The sequence below is a fragment of the Camelina sativa genome, chromosome 3 (assembly GCF_000633955.1).
Source record: "Camelina sativa cultivar DH55 chromosome 3, Cs, whole genome shotgun sequence".
In the NCBI taxonomy this organism is placed as follows: domain Eukaryota; kingdom Viridiplantae; phylum Streptophyta; class Magnoliopsida; order Brassicales; family Brassicaceae; genus Camelina; species Camelina sativa.
In genome coordinates, this window is record NC_025687.1 from 27,392,216 (window position 1) to 27,407,277 (window position 15,062).

The following is a 15,062-nucleotide window of genomic DNA, read 5'->3' on the forward strand; positions in this document are numbered from 1 at the left end:
TTTTTTTTTGTTATGCTTCTAGTCTAAGCTTCGAGGGAGATGAATCTTGGAAGGTAGCTACAATCACACCTGCAACTGAGCCTCATATGCTATCAAAAGCATATCCAAGTAAATGTGGCGACATGATCTCAGTTACTTGTGAGTAGTATAGTAGTCTACCGGAAACATTGTAATTTATTAATATTATGTTCGGGTTTGTCCTCGTCCATGGGAAAGCTCTGTTTCCGTTCTTCAATGACGAAACAAACAGTGAGACTCTTTCTCCGTTTAAATCTGTTGAGTCGTGGAGATGGTGGGAAAACTGCGGTGGAGATAGGTTGGTTTGAAGAGAAAGAATAACGGGTAAGTGGTTTGAGTGTTATGGGGATTGTTGAGAGTCCTGCTGCCATGGGAAGGAGCTACTAGAAGTGTTACTTTTCTAAAAAATCATGTCATTTGTTTTTTTTTTGTTTAACAATATAAACAAGTTATTGTTTAGAAAATAACTTGATTTAATGATTAGTTAGTTAGAGTATGTTGAGTTGATACAAAAACATTGTTAATCTTTTATGAAATCAAATACAAAAAAAAAAAACAACCATATAGAAATTAAAGCATACCATATGAAACAAAATACTAAAAGTGGAGAAGAAAGGTACGTTTACACATTGGGTTGTGGTACCGGGGTTTTGAGTTTGAGGTAGCGAGAGGTGATGGGCCATTTCTAGGATCCCAAGTAATCGACATCGAATCACTCCCACTTCTCTTTATTGCCTCGACGTGTTCTCTTCTTCCACCGAATAAGCGAGAGGAGTATCACCATCTTCCACACATGTCTAGTTGTTAGTGGTCTATTTTGTTTCTTCAGCTTACATACTCAAGGTAAATGAGTTAATCCTGTTAGAACAATATTCTAATCCTGGTAAAAGTTTCTTTCTTTTTCATTTTTCCAAATACAAACAAAACCAAACAAACCAACCAATAATCGGTTCTTGTAGAGTTGAAAAATAGATAAGAACGCAGAAAGAAAAGAAAAAAAAAAGACGATTAAAGACTTTTTCAATTATACAGACTTCACACAGAACTCCAACACGTTGACTTCCAAAATAAGTCTAAGTTAATGACCTAACTGCCTAAGAAAACCAAAAACTTGATTTCTCCACATGTATAATATATAATCATGTCAAAAACATATAGAAGCAAGTACATAACATATATCAAAGAATACAACAAGAAAATCTTAAAAATTATTCACCAATTTGCAATAAATTGGTTTTCAAATTATGACGACTTCATGTTGATGTCAACATTGTAGACATAAACTAGCCTCTATAAAGATACTTCCCTTGAAGTCTATTTTGTGTGGTCTATTTTTGCAATTACAATTTAATAAAGCAGACACCGTATGAAGTCTACTAGGATAGTTGACTTCTTTTGTTGTCTTCCTTTGTTAATTTTTTGGTCAGTTTTGCAATTAAAAACATATAACAGAGTAGACTTCTTAAAAAGTTTCAACAAGTTAAGTTCGATTACAGTCTACTTTGGTTATTTTTGTAATTGACCAAACCATTGACTTTGTAGTAGACTTCTAGCTAACAAGTAGACTTCATCTATCTGTCAACTAGATAAAGTAAACTTCGTTGTGGTTAGTTTTGCAATTGACCAAGTTTGACTTTCGCCAAGTAGACTACGTACGAAGTCTCCAGGAATGTTGACTTCGTTTGCAGTCTCCCGTGGTCATTTTTGGGGTTGACCAACATTTTAATATTTTAACTAGTAGACTTCTTTTACAGTCAACTAATTAATTTTATATCAATAATATTACGGTCAATGTTTTTATATTTTGGTCAAATCCAAAAATAGCCACTATAGAAGTCTACTCTTTTATTATCGGAAGAAGACTTCGTCCGGCAGTCATAACTAAAAAGTCAAGAATTTGGTCAATTGCAAAAATACACCTTAGTAGACTGCAAACGAAGTATCCGACAGAAAGATTATAATGCAGTCTGAACCATATTTTTTTGTTTTCAAATGAAATTAAGGAGACTGAAATTTCAGTCTACGGGCTCGAAACTCGATAAATTTTTAATTGCAAAATTGACCACATAGTAGACTTTACATGATGTTATGACGGTTAGACTAACAAATGAAGTCTAATTTCGCAACAAAATCAAGGAAAATCACGAAATCTACCGGAAAATAACCTTTTCGGTGGTTGTTTCGCAATGTCAAGCACGGAGGACGTCGTCTTTAGTCACCACGGAAGAAACCCAGCACCAATTTAATCATTATCCAAGAATCATGACATATAACAAGATGAATGCACTTGCAAATTTTCTTGGATTAAAATGGAGAGCAGATGGAAGAAAATGAAGTTCTCATAGCATTGGGTGTTATTTAAGCTTACAAATTCAGGTTGTTGAAGCTTTAAGAGCTTCAAATTTAGTTGTTCATGGTTGTTGGAAAATTGATAGAGGTGGCACAACCGTAAATAAAGAAGAAGATGAGGATATGGATGTAATAAACATTTTTGCAAGAAATTCAAATAAATCAGAAATAATGGCATTTTTGTGAATACAATGAATGGACAAGGATTTAATAAGAAAAAAGTGGCAAATGTTGGAGAGAGAAAAGGAGGGATCTAACATTGCAATTTACTCAAGTTTGTAGTCTAATTTTGCAAGTGTCTCAACTTACATTCCAAATTATCTAAATAATATATATATATATAATTATATAAATGTGATGATCAGCATAATTACAAATATATATTATAAACAGGTATTTATTTTTATTAAAGTAATGATACCAAAAAGTGGGTCTAAGAGAGTTTGAAATGTATCACTCAAATTATCAATACATACAGCCAAGCAAGTAAATATTTACAAAGACAAAAATATAGTATAGTTTTTCATCTATAAATTCAACAATATAAAACCCTACTCCACCATCTTCTATGTCCTCACAAACAACATTGTTGAAAACAATGGCACCAATCAAAGATTTTATATCCAAATTCTCAGATTTCAAGAACAACAAGAAACTCATTCTCTCCTCCGCCACAGTAGCCTTGCTAGTATTTGCCACCGTAGTCGGAGTCGCCACCACAAAATCAAACCAAAACAAAAACCAAGAAATCACAACTCTATCTTCGACGTCACACGCCGTTCTAAAGTCCGTTTGCAGCTCAACTCTTTACCCGGATCTATGTTTCTCCGCCGTGGCAGCCACCGGAGGAAAAGAGCTGGCGTCACAGAAAGACGTCATCGAAGCGTCGCTTAACTTAACAACCAAAGCCGTGAGACACAACTACTTCGCCGTCAAGAAGCTGATCACAAAGAGGAAAGGCTTGACGGCGCGTGAGGTAACGGCGCTTCATGATTGTTTGGAGATGATAGACGAGACGCTAGATGGGCTCCACGTGGCGGTGGAGGATCTTCATCAGTATCCTAAGCAAAAGTCTCTGAGGAAACATGCAGATGATCTCAAAACGCTAATCAGCTCAGCCATTACTAACCAAGGGACTTGCCTTGACGGTTTCTCTTACGACAACGCTGATAAGCAAGTTCGTAAAGCGTTACTGAAGGGTCAGGTACGTAAATGTTTAACTCTTCTAAAAGTTTAGATCATATATTAAAATGAAAAATTATGAACAAACTATCAAATTTATGGTTAGAAAGTTTTGTTATCCCTATAGTCAAATTTAGTATCCGAGTGGAAAATTGTTCAGATCTGAAAAGTCTTTGAAGCATTTTAAAAACAAAAACTATACCAGTGTACGGTTATATATTTCCAAAGAGAAGCATATCAATTTCTTCTTCAAAAAACAAATTATGAGTACAAACTTGTGCCTTGTACTTCTTGTAATTTTATTTTGACGACTGAAAATAAAATGCATGGTTTTTTAAAATATACTATATCTCAACATTTTAAATGGCAAAAAAGCTCAACATTTCACAAATTTTGGTGTTAACTCGGTTTTCAACACATGATCATTTATCAGCTTATGCATGAAAACACAAATGATTAATATTAATATTTTGTAATATAACTTAAGAGCTAAATTATCTTTGACATAAGTTTTATTCGGAAACCAAATATAGTGACTAGCCGCTCCATATTTAGAGCACTAAACTGTATTATATACACAAACATTTGTTTTTACTCGGAAGAAAATAAAATATATGTAACACAGCTTGATCATTGAACGGTAATCGAAACAGGTACACGTCGAACACATGTGTAGCAACGCATTAGCAATGATCAAGAACATGACAGACACAGACATAGCCAAGTTCGAGCTAATAAATAAGTCTTCCACCCCCACCAACCGCAAGCTCAAGGAGATTACCGGCGACTTAGACAGCGAAGGATGGCCACATTGGTTATCCGTAGGAGAAAGAAGGCTTCTTCAAGGTTCAACGGTCAATGCAGACGCTACGGTGGCAGCTGATGGAAGCGGTGACTTTAGGACGATAGTGGCGGCTGTAGCGGCGGCGCCGGAGAAGAGTAACAAGAGGTTTGTGATACATATAAAGGCAGGAGTCTATAGAGAGAATGTGGAGGTGACGAAGAAGAAGAAGAATATAATGTTTTTGGGAGATGGTCGAGGCAAAACTATTATCACCGGAAGTAGAAATGTCGTCGACGGAAGCACCACTTTCCACTCCGCTACGGTTGGTAAGTAAATACAATTCTTCTCTGATTTTTTTTTATTAATGAAAATGAACTTAAAAATTTAATGGATATTTAGTGATTTTGAACTTGCAAAAAAAATTACATAAATAAAGCAAATGAATGTGAAGAAAAGAAAAAAAAAAAAAACAAATGATTTAACAAGCTAGTGATTTTTTTTATTAAGATTAGTTTTTGGATGGACCATATTTTTCCATTATATGTTACATACTACGATAATATTAGTTTGTGTAAGTAAATGCAATTCTTATTTCATTTTTGTTTTATCAAAATGAATTTTAAAAAAATAAGAAGTAAAGGATATTTAGTGATTTATATATAGCAAATGAATGAAAAGAAAAGATTAAACACTGATTTTTTTTTTTTTTTGTAAAATTGTGAATTTTCATTACTGAAACTCAATTGTAAAATTTTACAATAGCTTGGAAACATTAGATAACCCCTGATTTTTTAGATAAACACTGATTTTTTAAAATATTAGATTTTGGATAAACCATATTTTCCATTATATATAACATACTGCGATATATAGTGCCATGACTTTTGGTAAACGTAACACGCACACAAGAGACATTTGTTCGTATGGACAAAATAATATAATGATGTATGTGTAACGTCTCACTGGTAAAAGATGGCGTAGACAGCATTGCAACTAAATCCACGTACGGTTACATAATTTTGTTTTCTATTGACTGTAGCTGCCGTCGGCGAGAGGTTCCTAGCCCGTGACATCACATTCCAAAACACGGCGGGTCCGTCAAAGCATCAAGCGGTGGCACTCCGAGTCGGGTCGGATTTTTCCGCTTTCTACAATTGCGACATGTTAGCTTACCAAGACACACTCTACGTCCACTCGAACCGTCAGTTCTTTGTGAAATGTCACATTATCGGAACCGTCGACTTCATCTTTGGAAACGCAGCCGCCGTGTTACAAGACTGTGATATAAACGCACGTAGACCAAATCCCGGCCAGAAAAACATGGTCACGGCACAAGGACGGTCCGATCCGAATCAAAACACGGGGATAGTGATCCATAACTGTCGGATCGGTGGCACGCCGGATCTTTTGGCGGTAAAAGAAACGTTTCCGACGTATCTTGGTCGTCCTTGGAAAGAATATTCACGGACGGTGATAATGCAATCGGCTATATCCGACGTGATCCGACCGGCAGGTTGGCTTGAGTGGAGCGGGAGTTTTGCGTTGGACACTCTGACTTATAGAGAGTATTTGAATAGAGGAGCAGGGGCAGGAACTGCGAATAGAGTAACGTGGAAGGGCTTTAAAGTAATTACAAGTATCACAGAAGCTCAGCAATATACAGCTGGTCAGTTTATTGGTGGTGGGGGATGGTTAGCGTCAACTGGTTTCCCTTTCTTGTTAAGTCTTTGAAATTGAAATTTGAGTTATTATTAATTAAATAAAGATTGTGTTTGTCAAAGCTTACATATTTGTTATCTACATATATCAATAAACCGAGATTCATTAGTATATAACACCTGAACTAAAGGCATTGCAAAGTCAAAGCTGGTATAATTCTTGGTAAGCATGTTCATTTTATCTTGTGTTCGAAAAAATCAGATAAAACCGAGAATCGTGTGTTTTCGGAAGCCCAATGTAGGTGTTGTGTCCCTTGTCGGTTTTAAGTCCCCCAAGAGATATAGATGGAGATCATGCCACTTGTTAGAAAGGCACATGGCTATTTTTTATGTTGTCAAGATAATGTTCTTTGTTTTTTCTTCAATTTGTAGACATTTGTATACTTGAAAAATATCCCAATGATCCCATAACTTATGCAGAATGTTCGCTTTCTATGGTCCTACTACGAAGTTAATAGTGTTGATCTTGATTCTTGACATATACACTAAACTATATTTGTAGTATTTAAACCAAAAAGCATCTTGGATATTACCTTTACTTATGAATTGGTTACAAAACATGGTGTTGCTGCACTTGATTGCGAAGATAAAAAAAACAAAAAGTTACATAATGGAAACTATAATCAAAGTTAATTAAACAAATAATTACAACGTAATCATGAATCTTCACATGCAAATAGATCACATCACACACTCACACACCAAGGAAGTCACCATGGAACAAGCGCGTCACGTTCACAGATTCACATTCTGCGTTCCCACACTTGTATAAAAAAGAGATATTTGGCAAAACAAACAGCTTTCAAAACATAATTATAAAATAGTACAATCACTATTTACAATTAGCAAATACCACAATTTTTACTTTTTTTTACTGTTCACAAGACTTTCCAACCTTCATCAACATTTAATATTTATAACACATGCCATTAAGTCTTTTATTTTTATTTTTTTTCTTGTTTATTATATGCTTCATATAATCTAAAAATAAAAATGCTAACTAATTAAAAAAAAATCTAAATTTTTATAGAAATAAAAAATTTTGTGTTTTTTTTTATAATTGGATATGCATTTTGGTTGATGATTTTATTTGATAATATTAAATATTTTTTACAAATTTTAGATCCGTACACCTAATTAAGTGTACAGATGTTTGTACACACTATTATATATACAAATGTCTATTCACATTATCACAGAAGAAAATTGTTTAATTTATAGGGTTTCAAATGTTTATACATATGCTTGTACTGCAATATTTTTATACAAATTACATCTGTAAAGTTGATAATGTGTATAGACATCTGTACACATACTAAGGTATATGAATACAAAAGATTTATATAATGTATTTAAAAATTATTAAATAAAATTCATATCATATTCTAAAGAAAAAAAATGTATTTTCTGAAAATAGATTATATTAACAATTATTTGAATAATTATGATTAGAAAAAGAAAAAAAAACTTTATTTCTTATTCACACATACTCATTTTTTTTATTTTTTCACCAAATCTATGTCCCACCATTTTTCCCTATTCACAAACTCTCTATTACATAACATCCTACTTTTCTAATTTTAAATAGAGAATGTATTAGTCTCCGGTTAAGTTTCCAAAATGTATTAATTTGGTAACTAACCCTATAAAAAAAGACAACAACACATACACATGTGTATCTCTGACATCAAAGAACAGAACAGAACAAACCTCAAGAATCAGCAGTAAACAAAAAAAAAAGGAGCCTTTTTTGGTAGTACCAATGGATTCTGTAAACTCCTTCAAAGGATATGGAAAAGTAGACGAAGCTCAAGATTCAGCATTGAAGAAAAAGACAAGAAAACGCATACTTCTACTATCAGTCTCCGTCGTGGTTCTCATCGCCGTGATAATCGCCGCCGTAGTCGCCACCGTCGTCCACAAAAAAGATAACGATTCAACAGCGAGTTCACCTCACGGGTTAACACCATCTACTTCACTCAAAACCATCTGCAGCGTAACTCGTTACCCTGAATCTTGCATTTCAAGTATCTCAAAGCTTCCATCTTCAAACACAACAGATCCAGAGACTCTGTTTAAGCTCTCGTTGAAAGTAATCATCGACGAGCTCGATTCGATTTCCGATTTACCGGAGAAGCTGTCAAAAGAGACAGAAGACGAAAGGATCAAATCTGCGTTAAGGGTTTGTGGAGATCTGATCGAAGATGCTTTGGATCGACTCAACGACACTGTCTCCGCCATTGATGACGAAGAGAAGAAGAAAACTCTGTCATCTTCCAAAATCGAAGATCTCAAGACTTGGCTTAGCGCAACGGTAACAGATCACGACACGTGTTTCGATTCGTTGGACGAATTGAGACAGAACAAAACAGAGTATGCGAACTCGACGATTACACATAATCTGAAATCCGCAATGGCTAAATCGACAGAGTTCACAAGTAACAGTCTTGCAATAGTATCCAAGATTCTTGCTGCGTTGAGCGATTTGGGGATCCCGATTCACAGGAGAAGAAGACTGATGAGTCATCATCATCAGAAGCCAAGTGTGGATTTTGAGGAGTGGGCGAGACGGAAGTTGTTACAGACGGAAGGTGTGAAGCCTGATGTGACGGTGGCGGGTGATGGAACAGGGGATGTGAAGACGGTGAATGAAGCTGTGTTGATGGTGCCCAAGAAGAGTTTGAAGATGTTTGTGATCTATGTGAAGAGTGGAACTTATAATGAGAATGTTGTGATGGATAAGAGCAAATGCAATGTTATGATTTACGGCGACGGCAAAGGGAAGACCATTATTTCCGGTAGTAAGAACTTTGTCGACGGGACTCCTACTTATGAAACGGCGACGTTTGGTATGTCTTCTTCCCTTGCTGCTGCTTTTTTTTTAGTTCTTGGAGAAATCATTCAAAGCCAATTGAGAATTATAAGAGAATTGATAGTTTTTAGCCAATCGTTTATTAGGGTTCGATTAAGTTTCTTAACATTGGTGAATTTTAGAGGTCAAAATTTGGCATTGAGACTTGACATTGTTACATATTTTACTCATTTGGCTATGGTTTGTTACTTGTTGGTTGTTACTCCTTCTTAGTACTTAGTATTAGTAGTACTAATTAGTATCATGGTCAAATATAGAAGAATTGAGACTTGACATTGTTACATACCCATTTGGCTATGGTCTGTTAGTCGTTAGTTGTTACTCCTTAATTATTATCAACTAATTCATGAAATGACCTAATATGAAAGTGATGATTCTTTGTGTGATTCCGGATATTTCTTTTGCTAATCATATACTTTTGTGAATTAAAAAAATATATGGCGCACTATAGGATGAAATGGCATACAGCATGTTGATCAGAAAAATAAAAGTATATTACCAAAGTGCGTGTTATATGTCACCTAATCCAACTGGTTGTGCTTTAAACGGCAACAAAATCATAGTTGTATGTCTAATTTAATAAAGTTGGTTTAAAATACACTCAGTTGCTAAGTTGTTCATAGATAGTGGTTCATGTTAGGTATTTGAAATAAGCAACACAAAAGTTGCGCGCACGCTAAAATTTTTACTTTTTAACGCAGCTATACAAGGAAAAGGATTTGTGATGAAGGACATCGGAATCATAAACACCTCCGGAGCAACAAAACACCAAGCTGTGGCATTCCGATCAGGCTCCGATTTCTCAGTCTATTACCAATGCTCTTTCGATGGTTTTCAAGACACGCTTTACCCTCACTCCAACCGACAATTTTACCGTGACTGCGACGTCACTGGGACAATCGACTTCATATTCGGAAGTGCTGCTGTCGTTTTCCAAGGCTGCAAAATCATGCCTCGTCAGCCTCTTCCTAACCAGTTCAACACCATAACAGCTCAGGGCAAAAAAGATCCGAACCAAAACTCCGGGATGTCGATCCAGCGTTGCACTATCTCTGCAAACGGCAATGTGGTTGCTCCGACATATCTTGGCCGACCGTGGAAGGAGTTTTCCACAACCGTTATTATGGAGACAGAGATTGGACCGGTGGTTCGACCTATCGGGTGGATGTCGTGGGTTTCTGGAGTTGATCCGCCAGCAAGTATTGTGTACGGGGAGTATAAGAATACAGGTCCCGGGTCAGATGTTTCCCAACGAGTCAAATGGGCTGGGTATAAATCGGTTATGTCGGAGGTGGATGCTGCAAAGTTTACTGTGGCTACGCTTTTACATGGCAGTGATTGGATACCGGCGACAGGAGTGACACACCAGCTATCTTAATTCAGTAGTGACATTATACTTGCGTTTATAGGATTTTCTTTTGAAAAAACATCCCAAACCTATCTACTTTAGTATTTATTTGACACTGGTGTGATCTGTATTTTACCCAACTTAGTTGTTTTTTGTGTATCCCTAATATGATATCTTCTTCAGCTGAAATAATCCAAAGACTAAGGAATTTTTTTCATCACAACTCAACTCAAATTAAAGCTCACAACGATAATACTATCGCATACCACCAAGTCACCAACTTATCCTCGACTTTGACGATGTAACTACCAAAAGGTTACTTATCTAACGACACTAAACAAAGCCAGGAAATTCCTAAGACACAAATCCGAGAGATGTTATTGAATGACATGGCAGACAAAAGATTCTCTTACACAACAGACTAAATATCTGTCTGACATGAGTCATCAATCTAACAAACAAAAGTAACAAGTTTTGCGACACAAGCGGATTGGTAAACTACCCGAATTGAGTTATTTCATCATAGACGAGCGATGACTGCTTCGACTTCTTGTGGAGTGTAGAGATGATAAGCTGGTGCTACCTTTGCAATATCCACGTTAGTTGGAGTCACCTAACACCAACCAGAACAATTAGATTGATAAACTTCTGTGAATTGTAAATTTTGGATTGAAAAGCTTGTACCTTTTCTTCCATAACTTGCTTGAGGATTGATACAGCGATCGTCTCAGCTTCTTGAAGAGACAAATCCTGAAACAAGTTAATGAAATTGAAGGTTTTAGTGGAAATGTTGGTGATGCAATCAAACGACTAATTGAAATATAATTGGAAAAAGGTTCAAGTTACTTTGTTGAACTGCTCTTGAAGAGAACTATCGGCTCCTTCCGAGCCTGAACCAATTGCCTTTGCATTGCACTGCCAGAATGTTCCAGACGGATCCGTGTAGTACCTGTAACGAGACAGAGTGATTTACTATAAGATCAACTAACTTTCTCACAAGACATAAGTGAACCATATCCGTAGAAGAAAGCTACAAGAACTTACAAGCTCGGTCCGTTTTCATCATGACCAGCAATGAGAAGCGATACTCCAAATGGCCGAGACTATAGTAACATTGATTGAAAGAGATAATCAGTAAGCATGTCCCAACTCCCAAATGACGTAATTAAGTTATGGTAATCAATTATTTTGTCCAAACATAAAGCTTAAGAGATGTGAAAGCAACTAAGGATACCAATTTTGATTATTACCATTGATTCTTCATCTCCTTCACCAAACCGTAAAGCCAGATCACACAATGCTTGTGTTGTAGATTCTACAGTCATTGGCTCACCATACGAGAATCTATGGTTCTGATCAACAGCAAAAGAGGCCGGTCAATAACACATATCAACGCTAAAAGAAAAGAACCTAGAAACAGAAACCTCACTTGAGTCTCAACTCTCGCATGCTCAACAAGTGTACGTGCATCAGCAATTAAACCACTCATAGCACAACCAATATGGTCATCAATTTCCATAATCTTCTCCACACTGCTCGGTTCCTAGTAAAAGAAAAAGCACTTTAACAAAGACTGAGAGAGCGAATATCACCATAATGAACACACAACGCTAATACTTCACCACTTTTTGAAATTCCATTGGCAAGTTCAAAAATTATGAATCCAACAAATCAAAAAACAGAGAATTCAATGTTAGAAACTAAACCAGCAATGTTGAAGTGATACGCTTCTCGACAGCAAGCACAACTCCTTCTTTAGTCTTTACTCCAATTGCAGTAGAACCAAGCTGCAACAAAATCCCACAGGCATAATCAGATCCTCAGCATATAATCCAAACACATACGAAACCCAAAATACATCGATTACACAAAAAAGGCGTAAGCTAGATTTGTGCAATAATCTAAACCAATCAAAGAAAACCCTAAATCAATCATAACCCTTTTCTTCAAATCTCTCGATTTCCAAAGGAAACTAACAAAATGGAGAAATCAAGAAGTTACCTTGATAGCTTCAATGGCATATTCGACTTGGAACAGCCTTCCTTCAGGGGAAAAAGTGTTAACTCCTCTGTCATACTCAGTCCTAGGGACAACAAAATCAGAAATCACATATAAGGCAAAACCACGACTGAAGTAAAGGAAGAAAATTTCGGAGAACCCAGAAGCAGAAGAAGATGGATTTGGTTTAAGACGGAGATATACCTAGTGAGAAACATCTTCGGTGATTTCGATCTGTAAAACCTCTTTAAGTCTCCTTCGCACAAACGGAATCAAAACCCTAGAAGAAGAATAACGGATCAAAGTGAATCAAGAAACTCAGAAACTTATCACAATTTGAACTTGATGAGAGTAGAGAATCAAACCAGCTGATATGATCTGCGAATCGAAGAAGAAACAATTGCTTTTGCTCTTCTTTTGGCTTTTGATTTTCACTTCTTGAAGAACAAGTTAGATTGATACGAAACGAACCGTTTTTAATGGGCTTTGATGGGCCTAAACTATCTATCTTATCAACGACCATAGTTAGGCCTTAACCTGCCCATTTGTAGTGACAATTATGACACAACTATAGTAAGACTGAAATTTGAAACATGTCCAAATTATATCAGTGTCAGAAGTTAAGTGTAACAATAAAAGAAAAAGGACAAAAGTTGACAGTCCAGGTTATTATTTTTTGCTGTACTCAAAATTTCAATGATTCTTTTATAATAAACTTTTTTTTTTCTTAAAGCGAATGAAACCAAACAGAAGAGAACAAAAGAAGTGAAAGAGTGTTGTCTCGTAAAGTATTGGGGAAGGATGAAAAGCTATGACTTGTTGCGAGACTTCTACAGTAGAAGTTCTACTCCTTCCAGACGCAAAAGTTTGTCTTTGGGTCAGGGTCTCTCTTATTTTCTCTCTATAATGAAACACTTTTGCATGACAACAACTATTCGAATTTAGTTACCATAATAGACAACAAGAACAAAACTCCATAGTCCATATGTACTATATAGCCTTCTCTAGTGTTTGTGTTTTTTCTTGTACCAAATTTTACAACACGACAAAAAAAAAAAGTTCATAAACTTTTGTTGGACTTATATATTCGAGTGGTTTGTTTCTAGTTCAATTATGTTACCACTTACCACTCTAACTCAAACCACAAAGTTACAATTTTGTATTCAACTTTTTTTTTTCTCTCTTCTAATACTAGACAAAAATAAAATTTGCTCTACTTGATTTTTGCCATTCACTTTTTTTTTTGCATAAACAATAAACGAACATAGATGTTGGACTTCTTATATTCTAGTGGTTTGTTTCTAGTTCAATTATGTTACCACTCCAATTCAAACCACAAAGTTACAATTCTGTATTCAACTTTTTTTTTTCTTCTAATACTACAAATTAATTGACAAAAAAAAAGTTTGCTCTACTTGATTTTTGCCATTCACTTCTTTTTTTCGTTGCATAAACAATAAACGAACATACGTGTTGATAATTTAAACACATAAACAGTGATTTTCTTGTGTTTGTTTTGTTTATGTGTATTTTACTCTCTTTGTAGTTTTTTTTTCTTTAAACCAAGCTAGCGGCAAGTATTATTGCAAGGTAGACAACCACATGAGCTACGGCCGGTAACCAAATAGCCACGGCGGTTAGTCAACTTCCTGGCAGTCTCGGCGGCTCTCTGCATCTGCTCAACATGTTGTTGCCTCGCCGTAGCTCTCCAATCCTCGGCTCTCCGGTGCACCACATCCATTCTCTTCATTAACTTCTCCTCTAAATTTGATCTCATCTTCTGTATTTTCACCTAAAAACAATAACATATCACCCCCAAAAAATCACACATTAATTATTGTAAAAATTATCACTCAACTGCACTCTTTAGACTGATATGATTATGTATATAGCTAGATTAATAATTCTCCAACTTCCCAAGAGAGGAAACTACTTTATGGACTATTACCAATCTTTTCACATGGGACTTGCACAAATTACAAGTACCACTATCATGTAGCTACATACCCTCCCAAAAATCAGACATTAATTTTTGAAATATCATCATTTCGACTGGTATGATTATATAGCTACATACATAACTAATGCAAAACATGTAGCTATGTAATAAAATACTATGATGATTAAATTACTTGAATCTAATAAGTCTCCAATTTCCCAAGAGAGGACATTACTTTATAAAGAAGACTAATCTCTTCACATGGGACATGCACAAACTACAAGTACAACTACAAAGATGTCATCCCAAATTTAAAATTCGAAACTCCAAGACTTTGCGTCCATAAAGAAACAAAGACTAGTCAATGAAGACATCATGCCACATTTTATTTCTCTAATCTTGGCGCGTGGCTCAACAAATCCGTTACAAGTTAGAACAAACAAGTGTATCTCTTAAAAAAATATACGTAGATACATGTACACAATCACATACCTCAAGTTTTCTGGATTGAGCTTCGGCTTTAGCGTTTTCGAGATTAACCCATGCCTGGATTTTGGCTTCTTCTCTTTGATACCTACCAAAAATATTCAATTTAAAAATAAAAAAAATTTACCCAAAAACTCAATTCTTGATTTTTACATATTTTTTTCAAGATTTTGGTTTCATACCTTTGACAAAACTTGATCTTGTCGTCTTCGTCATCCCACAAAACAGCTTTAGATTCAGAGACACTTCTCCGTAACTCACTCTCCATATCGAAATGTCTTAAACTCTTTGATATCTCTTCCTCTTCTTCTTCCCTCGAGTTCCAGTGACTCGTCACCGAGTTACCATACTGACTCGCTGTTGACCCA

At 35.7% G+C, this 15,062-nt stretch overlaps 4 protein-coding genes across 4 annotated transcripts in view; 2 read left to right on the forward strand and 2 right to left on the reverse strand.

Annotated features, from left to right (window-relative positions):
- On the forward strand, positions 2,894-6,165 carry LOC104778320 (pectinesterase 2-like). Its single transcript, XM_010502743.2, has 3 exons — positions 2,894-3,571; positions 4,203-4,659; positions 5,373-6,165. The coding sequence occupies exons 1-3, from the start codon at positions 2,936-2,938 to the stop codon at positions 6,062-6,064; spliced, it is 1,785 nt and encodes a 594-aa protein (XP_010501045.1). The 5' UTR covers positions 2,894-2,935; the 3' UTR covers positions 6,065-6,165.
- LOC104778321 (pectinesterase 1-like) lies at positions 7,694-10,491 on the forward strand. Its single transcript, XM_010502744.2, has 2 exons — positions 7,694-8,900; positions 9,625-10,491. The coding sequence occupies exons 1-2, from the start codon at positions 7,814-7,816 to the stop codon at positions 10,299-10,301; spliced, it is 1,764 nt and encodes a 587-aa protein (XP_010501046.1). The 5' UTR covers positions 7,694-7,813; the 3' UTR covers positions 10,302-10,491.
- On the reverse strand, positions 10,623-12,717 carry LOC104778322 (proteasome subunit alpha type-5-A-like). Its single transcript, XM_010502745.2, has 10 exons — positions 12,635-12,717; positions 12,474-12,549; positions 12,273-12,354; positions 11,978-12,058; positions 11,701-11,814; positions 11,522-11,623; positions 11,316-11,374; positions 11,118-11,220; positions 10,956-11,021; positions 10,623-10,884 (listed from the first exon to the last, which is right to left on the reverse strand). The coding sequence occupies exons 2-10, from the start codon at positions 12,485-12,487 to the stop codon at positions 10,792-10,794; spliced, it is 714 nt and encodes a 237-aa protein (XP_010501047.1). The 5' UTR covers positions 12,488-12,549; positions 12,635-12,717; the 3' UTR covers positions 10,623-10,791.
- Positions 13,662-15,062, reverse strand: part of LOC104778323 — a 3,864-nt gene continuing 2,463 nt past the window's right edge. Inside the window, exon 6 of the mRNA XM_010502748.2 lies at positions 13,662-14,061. Coding sequence (XP_010501050.1) covers positions 13,837-14,061 — 225 coding nt within the window. The 3' untranslated portion in view covers positions 13,662-13,836. The remainder of the gene's footprint in view (positions 14,062-15,062) is intronic.